Source organism: Physeter macrocephalus, chromosome 11, assembly GCF_002837175.3.
Source record: "Physeter macrocephalus isolate SW-GA chromosome 11, ASM283717v5, whole genome shotgun sequence".
Taxonomy (NCBI): Eukaryota; Metazoa; Chordata; class Mammalia; order Artiodactyla; family Physeteridae; genus Physeter; species Physeter macrocephalus.
In genome coordinates, this window is record NC_041224.1 from 94,433,675 (window position 1) to 94,453,413 (window position 19,739).

At 41.1% G+C, this 19,739-nt stretch overlaps 1 protein-coding gene and 1 pseudogene across 2 annotated transcripts in view; both read right to left on the bottom strand.

Annotated features, from left to right (window-relative positions):
* GOLM2 (golgi membrane protein 2) overlaps positions 1-7,720 on the bottom strand; it is a 99,187-nt gene extending 91,467 nt beyond the window's left edge. Inside the window, exon 1 of one of the 2 annotated variants that reach the window (XM_024118266.3) lies at positions 7,217-7,720. In XM_024118266.3, the coding sequence (XP_023974034.1) occupies positions 7,217-7,543 (327 nt within the window). In that variant the 5' untranslated portion in view covers positions 7,544-7,720. The remainder of the gene's footprint in view (positions 1-7,216) is intronic. The other variant, XM_024118268.3, reaches the window with a different exon arrangement.
* Positions 7,721-17,856: 10,136 nt separating this feature from the next.
* On the bottom strand, positions 17,857-18,358 carry LOC112063476 (MORF4 family-associated protein 1-like; annotated as a pseudogene).
* Between the last annotated feature and the right edge of the window lie 1,381 nt (positions 18,359-19,739).

A 19,739-nucleotide genomic window follows, 5' to 3' on the forward strand; every position in this document is an offset into this window, starting at 1 on the left:
CTGCGCGCCTGGAGCCTGTGCTCCGCGAGGGGAGAGGCCATAACAGTGAGAGGCCCGCGTACCGAGAAAAAAAAAAAAAAAAAAAAAAAAACCTCATTGGAAAAATTTTTAAATATGGTCCTTCCTCAAGCAACTTAAAATTTTGTTGAGAAGACAAAGTCAACACCTAAGAAACTATTAGTGAAAAATGAAAAACAAAATAAATTAGTGTGGCTCAAACAATAAATGTTACTTGTGTACAAAGAAAAAAAAGCATACTTCAGGTCAGAAGTCCCAGAGGGCTTCATGGTCAAAGTACCAAAAGATTAGTATAACAGAGAAACAGAAAAGAGGCAAGAGGTAAGAGTCATTAACAGGAACAAAGGTACAGAAACAGAAATTAACATGACACAGAAAGGCAGGTGGGGAGACAAAGGTAAGCAAAGCAACACATCTGGAACACAGTTTGGCTCAGGAGACAGTGGGAGAAGAAGGTAGATGGAAGCACTCCATGGAAGACCTTAAAGGTTAGACAGCAGAATTCTGATTTGACACAGTGAGTGATACAACTACTCTGAAAGTAAGGTTTGAGGAAGATGGTTTGCTTAAGGGGGAGAACTAACTGAAAGAAATAGAGTCCAGGGCAAGGAGGCTAGTTAGGAAGCTCCTGCTGCCTTTCCAATCAATTCTCTATTCTGCAACCAGAGTGATTTTTTTTTAAACTCAATTTGATCAAGTAACTCCTCTGCACCTTCACTGAATATGAGATGCTGAAGGAATCAAAGATGACACCAAAATTTCTAACCTCCATCTTAATAATAGTTGCATGAGCTTTATAAGGACCAAGAAGGTAGGAAAGGGATATATAGTTTGGAGAGGAGGTATGAATTTTGTATGGCTTATGAATAATTTGAGGTAGCAATTAAACAACAGCTAGAATTTAGCCAGATTATGATGGGGGAGGCAGAGGCAAAGGCAGGAATTTTCATGTGCAGCATATTAAAGAACTGTACAAGGCTGATCTTCAAATTACAGAGGGATAGGCAGGCTTCAGGGAGTCAGCTGAGACAAGTATGAGAGGAGTTAACTAAGCCTAATTAGAAGTGGACCAGGAAAGGTGGCAGGGGTGGAGTCAGACAACCAGCAGCAAAGGGTGAGGCAGGCTGGCTAGAGCTGGGATGGATCTTAAGCAGGAACCCGTACAGAATCCCATCCTGGAAAGAAGGCAGGACAGAACTAAGGAAGAGGTTGTGGAATAATAATAGCTAACATAACACTTATTAAATATTTCTTTATTTTTACTATGTGGTAGGCATTGTTCTAAACATTTAAATGAATTTATTCACTTAAACTTCACAAGAGTGAGAGAGCTAACTATTACTGTCCTTATTTTACAGATGTGGAACCAAGGCACAGAGAAGTTAAGTGATTTGCCCGGGGTTCTACACAGAGCAAATGGCAGGCCAAGATTTGAGACCATGGTAATGAACATCTACTCTGTGCCAGGGTTTTTACATATACTTATTTGGTATGTGTATGAGTGTTTTGTACACACACAAATGCAACGAGGATTTTTTTGGAAAAAAAAAAGTAATATGTTACCCACCCTCCTTTCTGGCACATGGCCTTTCCCCTATTCAAGCAAAGGTACAATATATTACTGCCATCAAGGAGGATTATGGTTGTTAAAGGGAAAAAGAGATCATTTACTGTTCAGCTTCAAACCTAAAAACTGACTTCTTTTTTTCATCTGTAATAAAACAACAGTTTTGGGAAGGTCTTTTTCTACATTCTAACAGCTTCTTTTATTTATCAAGAGCTTGACTTGGCCCACCTGGATCACATAACTTTGGTACAAGATACAGGCAGGAAGAATTCAAGTTAAGATAAGAGAAATAATCAACACCTAGGAAATAGAAGAAAGAGTCTTTCTCACAGAAAGAAGAAAGAAAAAGCAGTGTGTGTGTCACAGATTCCCCTTGTTATGGGCTGAACTGTATTCCTCCAAAACCCATATACTGAAGTCTCAACGCCCATTACCTCAGAATGAAACCTATTTGGAAATAAGGTCTTTAAAGAGGTAATTAAGTTAAAGTGAGGCCATTAGGGTGGACCCTAATGGGGTCCTAAAGAAGAGGAAGAGACCCCAGGGATGCAGGAGCACAGAAGGACAACCATGAGATGAAAAAGCAGCAAGAAGGTGGCCATCTGCAAGCCAAGGAGAGAGGCTCCAGAAGAAACCAACCTGCTGGTACTTCAACTTTGGACTTCTAGACTCCATTAGAGTTTACGTTACATCAGAACATAAATTTCTGTTGTTTTTAGCCAACCAGTCTGTAGTATTTTGTACAGCAGCCATAACCAATCCACCCCTCTAGGCTGAAACTCCTTAGGGAGGAAGGCAAAAAAATAAGGTAAATGTGGGAGGAATCCCAAAGAAGTGGATCTTGTTTCTCACTTCCATGGACAATTTCAAGCTCTCTTAAAGAATTTCTGTGTTCTAACAGCCCAGATAACAGATTGAAAATGGCAGGATAGAATAATAAATTAGAAGATGTCCAATGTCACCTTTCCAATTCCTGTGGGGCAGGGATTCCTAGATTCCCAAAGATAGCCTGACAGTTGCAATGAGTACACCTAGCATCTAGACTTTGGTCTCTAATACCATTTTCCAATAAAAGGAACTAGGGCTCCGTGGAGAAGGAGTCTAGGACTCCGTGGAGAAGGAGTCTAGGACTGGGGCAGGAAGTATACAAGATAAGCCAGAAGCATCTTGTAGTGCCAGAAAGTAGGGGTTTGTCACAATGATGGGGTATTATGTCAGAGAGATACAGGAGGCAAATGAAAGAGCTCTCAATGGCCAAAGTTGGAACGATTTGAGCAACAAAATAAAGTAGCATTGGATTATAACCTAAAGTATAAAATAAATATCCATGAATCCATACTGATATAAATAAATGACTGAATAAATAAATAAGGGAGAAGAGATAAAGGTCCAAGTAATTTATATGCAGAAGAATTCCAAGTAATTTATATAGATACTCTGCCCTTAAGGAGATAGACCATAACTCCCAATTCATTAAGTGTTGGCTGCACATAGTAACTTCCTTCCAAAGAGTACGGCATGGAAAAGGAGAAAAAGAGAGTAACTTTACAGTGGAGAAACCTGACAAACACTACCTCAAGCCAGGTGATCAAGGTTAACATCCAGTTTTAAGTCATTTTGAGAGATGTTCCCTTGATACGATGAGTATGGCACTTTATCTCTGTGGTCTTCCTCCCCAAAACCATTACTGAGTCTAATCCTGAGAAAAGCATCAAACAAATCCCAACTGAGGGACATTCTACAAAACACCTGACCAGTGATCCTCAAAACTTTCAATATCATAAAAAACAAAGTCTGAAAAAACTGTCACAACTAAAAGAAGACTAAAGAGACATGACAACTAAATATACTGTGGAAACCTGGATGGGATCCTGGAACAGAAAAAGGGCATTAGAGAAAAACTGAGAAAATCAAAATAAAGTATGGACTTGTTATTAATAATGTATCAATAGGGATTCATTAATTATGACAAATGTACCATATTAATGTAAGATGTTAATAACAGGGTAAATTAGGTGTGGGGTATGAGGAAACTGTTTGTATTATCTTTGCAATAATTCCATAGATCTAAAATAACAGTTAAAAAAAAATGGTAGCCGGAGCAAGGACTGCCTTGCCAACAGCCCCTCAAAACACATCATACCTAAGGCAGCTAGCTCATCAGAGTAAAGGGATGTTTGGTGTGGAACATCTATGGAGTGGAGTGGGGAAGGGTATAAAGGGAGGTGATGCCGCCATAAGATCCTGCTCTCCAAAAAACTGTGAAGCAAGTACCTGGTCAGGCGTCCAAACACCACTGTTGATACTTAAGATAAAGACCCTTGAGGAACCCCAAAACCACGTGCAGATTTGAGGTCACTGCCCACATTGCCCTGGGGACACATAAGATTTAACGTACATCTCAGACACTATGGTGACAATGAGAATATTAACAGTCAGGATACCTTACTTAGGCTGCAACTAAGGAACTCTCAACTTGACTGGCTTAAACAATATGGAAATTTTTTTATCTCACAAAACGAGTGCCAATATTCTATTGTAACACTCCACTCTGCCATCTTCAGTGCCTCAGCCATTCCTTAGCTAACTCTCCCGGCACTCCGGTTGCCTCAATTTCAGGTATGACGTGCAGAAACAACAGTATCTGGCAGAAGAGACCATCTCTTCATTTTGAAGAGTACTGCTCAGGTACTTTGTAGAATGTCCCTGAACATGAGTTTTTCTGATGCTTTCTTATGATTAGACTGGAGATTTTTGATTTGGGGTAAGATAACCACAGAGGTGCAAGTATGACTCTTTTAAGGAGCAAGGAAACTTCCCTTCACGACTCACTAGCCAGCCCCTTCCTAAACTAATCACTGGGAATAATGAAATTACCATAATCAGTTTAAACCAATCAGGACTTAGCCCTGAGTCACAGAGAAGGATATATACCAAACAAAGGGGGTATAAATGATTATTGAGGGGGACAGCACCAGTGTGTACTATAGGTAAAAACCCTGAAAGGCAGAGAGAGCCTTTAAAGAGACTACACTGATATGATTAAACATTAAAACAAGTCTATTTTAAAATGGAAGACACTTTTGATTGTCAAATTTACTTCAACACTATCACCACCCAAAGGGATTTTAGATCATTTATAGAAAATAAATCCCTCCTCTCAGCTATTGAGGGAGTAGCAGGAATAAAGGAAACCCCTCTGAAAGACAAATTTCATCTATAGTTCATCTAGACCAAGACAACCTTCTATTAGCAACTCAAAGCCTCCTTATTAACCCCAGGAACATACACTCACAAGCTCTCCAACAAAGATGCTATAGCTAGTTCAAAATATACAATTGACATGCAAAGAAGAGGTGTAGATTTGTGAGCCAGTTGCATAGAATATTAGCCAAACAATAGTTAAGATACCTGGGGCAACATTTCCCAAACTAGTGTGCTTTGCTACATTCTTCTGTACCATGGTAACAAGTAGGCCATGAAAACAGTAGTCGGTGATCAAATTAACTGATAGAGACTAAGTTAAACAAAATTAAATAGGCTTCTTTACTAATACATTTCTCAGAGCCTTTATATGCTAGCAGGCATTATGAATTCCAAGAGGAGGATATACTGCTTATACTATTTAACACTTCCCTCCAAAAAGAAGGTTTTCCTCTTTTCTCCTAACCATCTACAAACAATTTCTGGGACAGCATTCTGTTTAATATCACCTTGAGAAATACTGCTATAAGGGGAAAGCAAAGGCCCAAGAATAAAGTCCATTACTATTAGGCTGTTGGAGGGGGAAAAAAAAAAATCCATCAAAGAATATAGTGAAGAAGGCAGGAAGCAAATCCGGAGAGTTCAATGATACAGAAGCGAGAAAGGAGATAGTTTCCAAAAAGCTAGAGACAATCAATTACTGAGAAATTAAAAAGAATGAGAATAAAAATGTTTTTTTGGATTTGACCAGGAAGACTGACACCTGTGACCTTCAAGAGAATAGCTTCAGAAAAGAGGTGGAAAGAAGGATGGCATACAGAATAAAAAAAATTAGGATGGGGATGAAAAAAGAAATAGATGAAACATTTATAGACCACATAACCGGAGTTTAGCAGTGAAAATTTAAAAAGACATTGGTTGATTGGGAGAAGGGAGTATATGGAAGAATAAAAAAATTTTAGAACAGCGAACACCTACATATGGTTGAAGGTAAAAGTGAAAACCTACTGAAAGAAACTGATAATTACAGTCCAGTAGATGGAAGAAATGGAATCCTGAGTAAACTACTAAACAAGACTTATCTTTCTTTCCAGATTAGAGAGAATTTGAATAGTATGCCTAACCATTCCAAGACTGAAGACCTTGTTTTAATACTACAAAATTTCATGGATTTCTGCCTATTCCACCCAAGAGAATTTTTCAGTCTATAGAGTTCAGTATGTAGTATGGTTGTAAGTTTGCTGAGCTCTTGCTCCTCTCAGAAGCTATGTTTTGGTGAAGGTGTAGGTTATAGAAAAGCACTTACCTGAGGGCTTCAATCTTCATGAAATAAGAAACAAGGTAGACGTTGGTGACAATAAGGAAGTTGGGAGCTCAGGAGATTTTAATTTATAATGACTTACTACAAATAATTTTAATATACAAAATAAAAACTTATAATAGGAACACACACAAAAAAGTGTGAAGACTACCGAAAGAGGGTCCAGAAAGAAAGGCATCTACTTATCCCACCCAGAAATTTACTGTGGTAAATCAACAGAAGTTGCATAGGTCATAAGTTAATAACATAGTTCCCAATATGCTGGTGAGAACAAAGACTATTCAGCGGCGGGTCTAGTTACAGTCTAGCTTTAAACTTTTAAAATTTAAACTTAGTATGGCTTTCCAACACCAACCCTAATAGTTAAGCATACAAAATTTCATTTTTATTTCCTTTCAAGATCAATGAGGACAATGACATGAGATTCTGTTGCTTAGAACTTATTTCTAGGTTCTACCTTTTCGGCTAATTTCACTAACCATTCAAACTGAGTACATAATTTGGATTATCTATGTCCAAGTCACAAGTGGCTCATATATGGCTCCAGAGCCCATCTATCATAACATTTTCATCACAAAAAAGGCAGTAATATGACTCTTTGCTTAATACATAGCCCTATAGAGATGTAAGAAAACTCAGACTGCTTTAAAAAATATATGGTGACCACCATAAGTAGAGGAGTTAGAGGAGGCCCCATTCTTTAAATAAATTAATTAATAATAATCAGTGTGCACGGAATAAAGGATAAGGTAACACACCAAACCCGGCAGCCTCCAGATTTGTGTATCTGTAAACGTAAGGCGGCCGACCACATAGGCCAGATGATTACTACTGCCAGCTCAGCAGCTGAGCTTGGAGAAGAGGCGGCATCCACACACAGGCCACTCTTGAGAACCAAAACTTAGAGCCAGTTTCATCTGGCAGGGACTGGAAAATGTGGCAGTGATTAAACCGGTTAAAGTCCTACAGAAATAGGGTTGTTAGCGGTAAGGGGAGCCTCCGAGGCTGCAATTCTGGAAGGCATAAGGCAGCCACGGCTGGGCGAACACCCCCACCGCGGAGCTGAAAAAAACTATGGGGGTTGAGGGGAGAGGGCTCGTCCTTACCTTGTCATCCTCGCATCTTTTCCCCAGGCCCTCCCTGGCCTGCAGCCGGCTGCTGAGCCGGCCGTAATCGGCCTCTTTCTGGTCAATCTGTTTCTTGTGCGAATCCACCAAGAGCAGGAGGTCCGAATTGCGCTTCTCCAGGCGCCCGCGAGCCACCTCGGTGCGCTGGACCTGGCCCTGCAGCTCGGCCACCTCCTCCTGAAGCAGGACGTGGCGGGAGGAGATGCTCCAGTAGTTGAAGGCGAGGACCGTTATCACCACCAGCAGGACCACCAACACGAAGGAGGGCAGGCGGCCAGCCCGCCTGTTCGCCCCGAAACCCACCATGGGGCCGAACCAGGCTGTACCCCAGTGCCTCGGCGCCGACGCCTGCGGGCAGACGCTCAGGCCGAGGTGGCTGAGTTGCCTGGGGGACGCGGCCCCAGGGCCGGCTGAAGCCGGAGGCGGGCCGATTCGCCCGCCCGCGAGCCGGAGAAGGGGGCGGGGCCGCAAGCCGCAGGCCCCTCCCCGCCCCCCCCCTTCAAATGCTGCCACAGCGCGTTAAGCAAGCGCTGAACTAGACCCCGCACCAGCTGGGCGGAACCAGGAGAACCCAGCTGCCCGAAGCCCAGGTCCAGAACTTCAGGGTTAGGGGGCGGGGAAAAGAACCGGAAGGGGGTGGATTTAACTCTGGCCCCGCCCATTGGCTGGGTCTGGGTCGCCAAGGGGGCCATTTCCTAGTTTCCGCCAACACCCCCTCTTCTCGCGAGAAAGTGGGCTTCTCTCGCTCTTCTCAGTCTTATCTCGCGAGGGTTATCTCTGTCTAGGAGAGTGGTGTGATGGTTTTGGCGGTCTGGGTTAGTACTTGTGTACCTGAACCGGAGCTCTTTCGGCTTTTACCTGCTCAATCCCCTTGACCCGCGGTCTAGGGAGTGCCTACCATGCCATGGCCCTCGTGAGAGTTTTTGTTTTTGAGGACATCTGAGGTTGCGACCGCTATGTAAGGAAAACTTAGGTGAGCTGCGGGCAGAAGGGGCGACCAGAAAGATTTTGTATTTGCTTCAGTAGGTTTTCTTGCTTGTGCTAACGATGTGGAGAGAAAACAATAACCAGAAAGAAAAAGACCATGAAATTGTGGTGCCCCAAACATTACGGGGGAAAGCAAGAGAAACTAAGCTTTATGACTGAAAGAGGTGGTGCCAGCCTGGTTTCCAAGGTTACTGCTTTCACTAATGGAAAGAACTTCAGAATGTATGAGCCCCTGTTCCTAAACTCACTGCTGCTTTTGCCTCGAACTGGGCTTCCAGGTAGAAAGTCCAGAAGCTGCCCACAATGAATGATAACTTACGCTGTTACTGACAGCAAGCACGGTCCGGGTTAGATATAGTAGCTCTCTTACAAATTGTTTTTGCATACTTAGTCTCATATCCTCTCGGCAACACAGTTTTACAGATGAGGAATCCAAGACACAAAGATGTACCAGAAACTTTCTCAAAGTCCCATATCTTGTTTGAGACAGAATTAGGCTTGAATTCGGGTCATTGGTCTCTAACATCATTGCTCTTTGCATTATACCAGGCTAACTGTTGCTATATGTTCGGCATTAATTACAGTGATGCAGAAAAAGCGCTCACCTCTTTTGTGTTTTCTGCATATTTCATTTGTCCTCCCATAAAAGTTTTTTTTAAACATCTTTCGCATAGAAGTTTTAAAAGTTATTTGGCTCTATCCTGTTTAAGGAGAAGATGGAGTTGCTTTATTTTTCAGACCTCAGGTTCAAGAACAAACATAAACCTACCAAACGCAAGAACTTTGGTATTTTCATTCAAATAAGAGTGGTATGATTTTGAAGTAAGAAGACTTGTTATCTTTGAATAATCATTCTATGTTTCCTGTCCATTTCAAAAATAAAGTTTCTTTCCTAATAGTCCTAGAGTAGCCTGGAAGAATTATTGTACCCTGAAAGAGTGATGATTTCTCTCTCACAAATACAGAAAAAAAACACCAAAATTATTAATATTTAGTCCACATCAAACTTGAGCCCTTTGCTCTGGCTTCTTAAGATCTAAGAAATCCCCTCCAGTCTCAAAGGACAAGCAGACCTTGGCAAAAGGGAGCAAGGCAAAAATGGGAAATCCTCATCTATAATGGATCCACCTATCCTTTCCTCAATTTCATGTTGACTTTGCTTTGCTTAGCCAGCAGTTGAAACTATAAAGTGACGTTAAACTGCTTAAGATGTTTCAGATGATCTTTCCAAAAGTGTTTTCATTTTTATGGGGGATTCTAGCATGTAGAAGTATAATATTATTGTACAAAACACATTCACATACATTTTTTCATCAGATGCTTAAAAGAACTATTTGGTACCATTATTCCATTTTAAAGATGTGGAAGTAACTTGCCCAAAGTCATACATCTAGTAAATGGCAGGGCTGAAGCTTTAAAAACAATCCTCTTTCCACTCTTCCCCCAGGGAGAAAAATTTTTTTTATCTGTTTTGATGGTTACCTCTTCAATTTCTTCCCTCTACTAACAAACCCAATCCAGATATCATGAAGACAGTGTATAAGTGCTCTCCTATAGATGGCTCTGGATTAGGCTTTAAACTAATTGAGGTAAAAGTCAATTCCTTAAATTAGATGATCGAGGTTAACACAACAGTGGTAAGTCATGTTGTTAGCATGTACCTTTGATAGGATGTGATGGAAGTAGCACTCTGTGGTTTTCCTCCCCAAAACTCATAACCCTATCTAATCATGAGGAAAACATCAGACAAATCCCAATTGAGGGACATTCTACAAAATGCCTGAACAGTAATCCTACACACTATCAAGGTCCTCAAAAACAAGGAAAGTCTGAAAATTTTTCACAGCCAAAAGAATAATGTGATATCCTAGATAGGAGCCTAGAATGGAAAAAGGACATTAGGTAAAAACTAAGGAAATTTGAATAAACTTGGACTTTAGTTAATAATAATGTTTTTATTACTGATTGATTGTCACAAAGGTACCACGCTAAGCTAGGATGTTAGTAATGAGGGAGACTAGATGTAGGGTATATAGGAACTCTGTAGTATTTTTACAGGTTTTCTGTATTTCTAAAACTGTTCTAAAATTTTAAAAATTAGTTATAAAAGTTCCTATTTGGGGGGATATCTTTTATGATATCAAGTATGGATATAAATATATTCATATAATTGGAAAGGCATTATAATCACAGATAAATAATGTTTTAAGATTTAATAGAGGACGTCCCTGGTGGCACAGTGGTTAAAAATCCACCTAACAATGTAGAGGACATAGGTTCGACCCCCTGTCCGGGAAGATCCCACATGCCGTGGAGCAACTAAGCCCGTGCACCACAACTACTGAGCCTGCGCTGTAGAGCCTGTGAGCCACAACTACTGAGCCCGCGTGCCACAACTATTGAAGCCCCCGCGCCTAGAGCCCGTGCTCTGCAGCAAGAGAAGCCACTGCAATGAGAAGCTTGCGCACCACAGCAAAGAGTAGCTCCCGCTCACCGCAACTAGAGAAAGCCAGTGCGCAGCAACGAAGACCCAACGCAGCCAAAACAAACAAACAAACAAACAAAAAACCCTCTCTAAAAAAAAAAAAGATTTAATTGAAGCGTAAGAATCTATTACCCAGTGGCAAGTGAGGTTAAATCATAGGAAGTTTGCTTTCATATGGAGCTCATTTTCTTGAGCTCAAAACACTGTTTGGCATATATTGTCTTCAATATATGTTGACTCATAAGAAATTTGACTTCCTGGATTTGAGCAGAGGAGTAGTTATTTTATAGCTTATTCTTCAATATTTAGGACATTGAGTACGAGTAGGTTAGAAAAGTAGCAGCTTGTAGGAATAGAAAATACACAGATGTGTAGGAAAGTTCTTTCCATTGTAAATGAAAAAAAAACCTAAACTGGTTTAAGCAATAAATAAATAAGTAAAATTATATATATATATATATATATATATGTGGGGGTGGGTGGGTGCATAGATAGATAGATACTAGGGTAAGTTACAGTACTATTGGAAGAGCACCAGGAACTGGGGTCTTTCTGTTTCCGCCCTCTTCTTGGCTTTATTCTCTCCTACTTCAGATGGCCCTTTTCCTTGTAGACGGGAAATGTGGTCCCAGCATCCATAGGGACACATCCTGCCAGTTCCATGATCTGAGAAGCAAAGGAGTTCAGTTTTCTAGCTGTCAGTACAAAAATGAGCAAGGAAATGTTCTGGTTGTCCAAGCCTGATCGTGTGCATGCCACTTGTACCTATCACTGTGCCCAGGGAGTTGGGGGATTATGATTGGCCCAACATAGGACACTCCTCTGTTGCCAGTGGGCAGTCTGATACCAAGAAACAGAAAGAGTGTTGGGTAGAACTAAACAAATAATATCGTGTCTTGTGGGATCTTAGTTCCCCAACCAGGGATTGAACCCGGGGCCCCGGGAGTGAAAGGGCTGAGTCCTAGCCAATGGACCACCAGGGAATTCCCCCAGTTTTCTTTTTCTTGACATGTATTACCTCCCTTCCAATTAAGAACAGTCAGTGACTGAATAAAGACGTGGTGTCACAGGTTGGGTTCCCCAGGAAACAAATTCTGAGATGGAAGTTAGGAGGATTTTTTTAAGGGAGTGTTCCTGGGATCACCACCCATAGAAGAGAAGGGAAGGGAAGGGAGGAAAACAGGATGGGCAGAGGGAGAAGTTGGGCTGCTATAAAGTCTCAGTGAAAGCCTCAGCCAACCCCCTGAAGAACTCTGAAGCTGGGATGTCCCTTCAGAGCTGTCCTGCGTTGGAGAGGTCCAGACCTTTATACCCCCAGATCAACCAGGTTTTGGATGGCTAGGGGGAAAAGTCACAGTCACAGGAAGGGGTATGATGTCATGCATGGAGATGGATGCTATGATGTGCCACTCAGATCCCATTTCAGGAATTAAGGACTTTTTTCCCCAGCTGCTGGGAGTGCTATCAACAGATAGCCCTCAGCTATCAGCCCCCTTCAGAACTACCTCAACTGAAAAGGGTTACCTTGCGAAGAGAATGCCCCCTTCCCATGGCAGCCAGTACTAGTCAAGAGAAAACACAGTTGTTAAGTTACTTCCCTACATCAAACCCATTTCCTACAGTTGTATAGCAAGAGGCAGTATGCTGTAAGGGGTAATGTGGGCTCTGTAGTAAGAATGTGTGAATTAAAAGTCTCTCTTTGCCTCTTAATAAGTTTGTAACATCAAGCCAGCTTCTTAAACTCAGAACCTCAGTGTTCTCATTTCCAAAATGGCCTATCAGTTAGGATGAAGTTTGGCTCCATTTAAGGGGAAAAAAATAATAACTTAAGATAGGGTTTTCTCCTTTCTCACATAAAATAGAGAAGCAGGCCATCCGGGACTGGTATGGCAGACTCTTTCCAGCTCACTGCTCTGTCATCCCTGCAGTATGGACCTCATCTTCACTTCCAGACATGACATTCTTGGTCCAGGAAGCAGGAAGGAGAAAGGGTATGCCCTTCTCCAACTATTAAGGAGACTTCTCCAAATGTACATTTTCACTTCTCATTGCTCTAAAGCTAGTCACACAGTCAACACCCTGAGACCAAGGAGGCAAGGAAATATATCTTACAGCATCAATGTCCTCATTTTTTCCAATACTGTAGGTTGTCTTTACATTTTGTTGATGGTTTCCTTTGCTGTACAAAATCTTTTAAGTTTGAATAGGCCCCATTTGTTATTTTTGCTTTTATTTATTTATTTATTTGCTCTGGGAGACTGATCTAAGAAAATATTTCTATGATTTGCATCAGAGAATGTTTTGCCTCTGTTCTCTTCTAGGAGTTTTATGGTGTCATGTCTTACATTTTGGTCTTTAAACCACTTTGAGTTTATTTTTGTATATGGTCTGAATAAGTGTTCTAATTTAATCGATTTACATGCAGCTACCCAGCTTTTCCAACACCACTTGTTGAAGAGATGGTCTTTTCTCCATTGTATATTCTTGCCTCCTTTGTCATAGATTAATTGACCATAGGTGCATAGGTTTATTTCTGGGCCTTCTATTCTGTTCCATTGATCCGTATGTCTGTTTTTTGTACCAATACCACACTGTTTTGATTACTGCAGCTTTGAAGTATAGTCTAAAATCTAGAAGGGTTATCCCTCCATCTTTGTTCTTTTTCCTTAGGATTGCTTTGGCAATTCTGGGCCTTTTGTGGTTCCATATAAATTTTAGGATTGTTTGTTCCAGTTCTGTGAAAAATGTCATGGGTATTTTGATAGAGATTGCATTAAGTCTGTAGGTTGCTTTGGGTAGTATGGCTTTTTTTTTTTTTTTGGCTGCGTTGGGTCTTCACTGCTGCACGCGGGCTTTCTCTAGTTGTGGAGAGTGGGGGCTTCTTCATTGCGGTGCGCATGCTTCTCATTGCAGTGGCTTCTCTTGCTGCAGAGCATGGGCTCTAGGCACACGGGCTTCAGTAGTTGCGGTATGTGGGCTCAGTAGTTGTGGCTTGCGGGCTGTAGAGTGCAGGCTCAGTAGTTGTGGTGCACGGGCTTAGTTGCTCCATGGCATGTGGGGTCTTCCCAGACCAGAGCTCGAACCCATGTCCCCTGCATTGGCAGGCGGATTCTTAATCATTGCACCACCAGGGAAGTCCCAGTATGGCTATTTTAACAATATTAATTCTTCATAATCCAAGAGCCTGGAATTAAATGAAAAATTTAAAACTTCACTATTGTGGCACTATGTTATTGGAATCCTACTTTGTTCAAGGTTTTATATCATAAAATGTGCATTAATTTAAAATGACTAATTAATTAATTAAATATTATTTGAGTGCCTACTGTGTACCAGATAGTGTTGCAGGTAGGAGGAGTTGCAGAGCATACAGCAGAGACAGAAATGTCCTCCTGCATCTTTCAGTCTCTTCTTCCTTTACCAATACCCAACAAGGAAACTACTCAGTCTACCTCCTTTAAAACACCTCCTTTTGACACCTCCTTTTGACCCTCCCATGCCTTGCTGCTCCCAAGTAGAAATGACCACTATCTTATTGTGCCTCCACGATGTTCTTTAGATTTCTACCATAGCAGTTTATTTTTCTGTGACATATCTGCCTCCTACTAGACTTTTAGTAGGTGTTTTTCTGAAGGACCATATTAACTGATAGTATGGAGTAGGCTGTGGTTTTATTTTGACCTCACATCATTAGGCTTTCTTCCCCTTCTCCAATGACTGCTCACTTCTTTCTTCCCAGTTTCTTTGGATTTGTCTAAAACACTTTCTGAATACTCTCTTAACCATTTCACCTTTTAAAAAAATATTCTGGAATTATGGAATTTTAGAACAGGAAGAGATTTTAGAGATTGCCTGATTTAAAACTTCCAGTTTATAAGTGAAGATGAAAATCCAGAGAAATAGTGTGACTTGCTCAAAATCATTCTAATGGTTAAAGACCAACCTCGGATTAGAATCCAAGCTTTCTTCAAGATCTAGTATAAATCTTCTCTCTCTCTCTCGCTCTGAGATCTTCAAGTTCCAGCTCAGCTCATGTCTTTCTCTTCTGAATTATGCACTAATTGTCCACAAACTGCATCACTTTGGCAATAATCATTTAACCTTACATTGTTACTCTACTCTTTCACATTGGTGTATCTTGCCTGGCTATGAACTCCCAAAAGCACACATTTTGTCACTTTTGTTTTCTCTCTTCTTAGCAGGTGGCACAGTAGATAGTAGACGCATAGTAGGAATTCAGTAAATATTTTTACTAATTAATCACCACTTCTCACATACCTTTCCAAAATATAGTGGATCTTGTTCCTTAACATTTCGCTTCTATTTCCTTTGTAATTTTTAAAAACCAGACTTATATTCTCGGCAACCAATGAAAAGACGGTCATGCCTCTGCACAGTCTGCTGCAATGTATTTTTTTCTGGGCTTGGCAGAAAACCCAAGATTTCTGCCCTATTTTTTTTGTTTGTACTGAATTTCATCTAATCTTCTAGCTCTTGGTGGCTTTCTCTGCTAGACATTGTTCTGTAATGACCCAATTAAATATGCCCCATTTAATGTAGTGGAACTTTATGTGGGGCTAATTTCAAGTGATCATCCTGTAATTTTCCAAACCTTTATTTGTTAATTTTGCTTCCCTGAAACAGTGTACTTGCTGCTGATGCTAGTATGGCACCACAATAAATCCTCTTGCACTGATGTTCAGGCCGAAGACACAGCTGTGAGGAGAGCTAGTCATGTGTCATATAGTGCCCTTTAAGGGATCCTTGTTTATCCATTGTCTGAGCTTTAAGTAGAAGCTAAAAGCTTTTTTTTTTAACCTACATAATTTTTCACTGAATCTGTTAGTTTCAGCATGTTGTTTGTGTTGTTTTCAGCAGCACAGTCCCCTGATCTATATCAAGTAAACATTGAACTCACTTCGCTGTTCCTGTTCAAGTACTATTTTGATTTGTCAGTATCTTGGAGAGGTAGCACATGACATCCCAAGACAGAACAGAAGCCAGTGTTTGCAAAAGAACACATTTTTCAGCAGAGTAGTATAGTAACTTTGAAATACTAATATGTTTTGAAATATGTCTGTGAACACTTTCTTATTAACATTATATCAGCGTACACAATGTTCTTTCTTTTGACATCTAGGCACTACTAGGGTTATTTAAAATCTATGTTAAAAATAATTGGTATTTTAAAGAAAATCTGTTCATTTCCATAGCCAAGTAACATGTCAAATGATATGTGATTAGATGACGCCCTGTGTACCCTGTGCTATTTCATGCCTTCATGCCTTGAATGCACACCCTTCTCATTCTCTTCCCTTGAAAGCACTCCCTTCTCATTCTCTAAGCCTTTTGTGATCCTGTTTGAATGTCTTTTCCCCAACGATTTCTTCCTTGTGTCCTGCTACACATAACTTACATGATATTACACTTATTATACCTGTATTACAGCTATTAGTTTACATATTTCATCTTGTTAGACTGTGAGATCCTTAAAGATGAGAATTTTGTCCCATTTATCTTTCCATCATCTAGTGCTGTTTCTCACATATATTATGTTTAATGAATGAATGAAAAAGATTTATTCCCGGGCTTCCCTGGTGGTGCTGTGGTTGAGAGTCCGCCTGCCTATGCAGGCGACACGGGTTCGTGCCCCGGTCCGGGACGATCCCACGTGCCGCGGAGCGGCTGGGCCCGTGAGCCATGGCCGCTGAGCCTGCGCGTCCGGAGCCTGTGTGGCCTCTCTCCGCAACGGGAGAGGCCACAACAGTGAGAGGCACGGGTACCGTAAAAATAATAATAATAATAAATTAAAAAAGATTTATTCCCTCTGGATATAGTTGGCTCATCCTTAGTCACTCTACCACATATAAGGAAAATCTTAAAAGTCTAAATTTTTATTGTTTTTTTTAAGAATAGAAATAATTTAATATTTTCTCTTCATAGAAATGAAAAAAATTTAATAGTTTACCTTCGTGTTTCTGAAAGTAATGCATGCTCAAAACAACAACAAATCAGATAATCAGAAAGGAAAAACAAAAAGTGAAAATTGCCCACAATTCCACCCATCCAAATGTAACCACTACTAACATTTTAGTATAGATCTTTCCTGATTTATTTCTGTCTACATACATACACACACAAAATATTAAACAAAATTTTTGTGACCAGCTTTTTCACTTAAAAATACCTTGGAAGCAACTTTCCTTGTTAATCAAATTAGCACTACTTATTCACTTTTTTTTTTTAGGTCTTGTCTTTTTAAGCAAATGAATATTTTATTAACATGATAAAAATTTTTTTAAACACACGGTAGGGTTTTGACCTCAAATACTTGTCAGGTCTGCTACTGAAATGAACTTACAGCTAGACAGCTTATGAATCTTGAAGATACCTCGTCCCTGTTCAGTTTAGGGTCCAAAACAGACAGCCCTTGCTTTTCTTCCCCAGACCCTCAAGGGCCTTTGCAAATATCTCTTTCATTTTATGTCCAGAATCCCCTGAAATGCGTCAGGGTATTACATCGATTACACAGAATACCAAGATCTATCTTGTCTCCTATTCTAGGTTCCATGTCACATAAAGCTAAGTTAGGTTGTCCAAACAATATGACCAGACAGGTTACATCAGTGTGCCGCATAAAACTTAAAATTTGAACAAAATACATCTCTCCTCCTTTGTTTTCACAGAGAAATTAGTCCCCAAATACAATACCATCCTGCAGCCCTTCTTCTGATTCATCAGTCCTAGCCAGATCAGCCCCATTCACATTCCCAGTTGAAGTCTGATCCCTTCTTCAGCTTCTTTAGCAATCGCTTCATGGAGTCGTCTTCTAGAAATAATGCAGCTCCTTCAGCACCTTCAGAGCTGGAGAACTCCAACTCTGAGTCTCATCTGTTACACACAGACCCAAAGTTCCAGGGAGCTATCAGGTCACGCAAGAAAGAGCAAAGCACCTCAAAAATTTACGAATAACGAAAGCCCAGGAACAAATGTGACTGTTGCAAGAGCTTACAATCTAGGCCCTAATTCTTGTGAGAGCATGTTCCAAATAAAAGTTACCTCCCCAAAGAAAAACATTTAACAGTCAAAACTCACATTGAGGTCATTAACCACAGACCATAGCAGAAACGTGTGTAAGTGAGGACAGAGCGTAGACAGAGAAAAAAAAGAGAAAACAAAAGGCTCTCTAGTTTCAGCTTCTCCAGGGTGTCAGCCAATCTCCATCAGTTGACCAGAATCCATTGGCTGTAAACCGCTGACCCTCCTTCAGGACGACTCTCTCTTCTCTATCCCCCAGAGCAGCTCCACCAGAATCTCTGCCATCTTCGCGATCTCCTTGGCCTTCTCCTCCGCCTTCTTGCACCATTTGGTCCCCTGCCCTCGACTCCGTTGTCCGCGTTCTGCAGATGGTTGAGCGCGCTCTCCTCTGAGGCCTCCACCTGCATCTTGATCTGGATGAGCGTACTGTCCATCTCCCACAGCTTGCTCCCGTTCTGCAGGTAGGCTCTCCCGTGCTCGCGGGTGAGCGCCGCGATGTCCTCGCGCATCTCGTTGATGACCAGGAGCAGGAACTGCTCGAAGTCCTCCTCGGGCTCCATCACCTCCACCTCCTCCGGCTCTGCCAACTCCGCGATGTCCAAGGACCGCATCTTCCCCCGCTATTCCGGAACCGCAGGATGCAAGTTGAGTGCAAAGAAGCAGAGGACCTACATATTCACTTTTGGTAAATGCATAGAAAGATATATTTTATTTTCTTTAACCAATCCCTATAGATGGACGCCAAGTTTTTTAGGTAGATTCTTATGGTTGCATGAAACAAATACCACTCTTCCAAGACATTTAAAAAAATATAAATATGACCCTTTTCTCAAGGAAAAGGAGGGTGTATTATAAGGATGTATATAGATTGGAAGTAGAACCAGAAGTGCATCTATCAGGAATAGAGCTCTAGGAACCACCTTCTCTTTCTGTTGCCTCTTTCTTTTCCCCATATTTCCCTAATAGTCCCTTCTTCCTCAGAGTGTTTGCTTCCTCTAAACTTCCACTGGCACGTAGTTATGGCTTGGCTCACTCTAGACTCTTAATGTATGCCATTTCTTCAGCTTCTTTTCCTGCTTCTCAATCCGTAGAAGTTCAGATATTTTCATCCCACACCCAAAGGATGGTCTTGTACACTCACTCCACTTTGGATCCCCTGGTGTAGAGACTAGAAAAAGAAGTGGCAAGAGATGAAGATGAAGAGATAAGTGAGGGCCAGATTATGGAGAAGTTCATATTAAGGGGTCTGGATTTTTACCTAAGCGTAATAAGAAGCCATGAGAAAGTTTTAAGAGAGAGTGATGCAATCAGATTTATGATTTAGAAAGAATTTTCCAGCCAAGTGTGATTGTGCCTCAAGTATATAGACGGTATACAGAGGGCCAGTTAGGAGACTGTTGCGATAATTCAGGTGAGAAATGATAGAGTCAGGGAGACAGTTTTTAATTTCGGCAACTGGATCACTCCTGTGCCATTCACTGAAATAGGGAACACTGGAGAAATGGTCAGAAGTTTCTTTGTAAATTCACTTATAGCCATTTTTATAGCTGCAGAAATTTTTTCAGCTGTAGAGAAAAACTGCACATCGCTTCACTACCTCCTTGAAGATCTTCACCTGACAACCTCAGATCTTTCTGTTTTCTCAAATCTATGCAAGAGCTGTATGGGGATGTAGTTGTCTTCAGTTTTAAGCTGTGAATCTCACTTTCACTCCCCTGGCTTTATCCTCTGTCATAATGAAATCAATTTTCTTGACTGAATACCATGTCATACCTTTCACCTCTTCCTGCCAGTGTGTGTAAGAGATACATGAGAAAAAGTACTAAAATTTTCTTCTGATAATGAACTCATAAAGTGTGATCATCCCTCTGCCCCCTTATTTCTTCTTTTTTTTTTTTCGGTACGCGGGCCTCTCACTGTTGTGGCCTCTCCCGTTGCGGAGCACAGGCTCCGGGCGCGCAGGCTCGGCGGCCATGGCTCACGGGCCCAGCC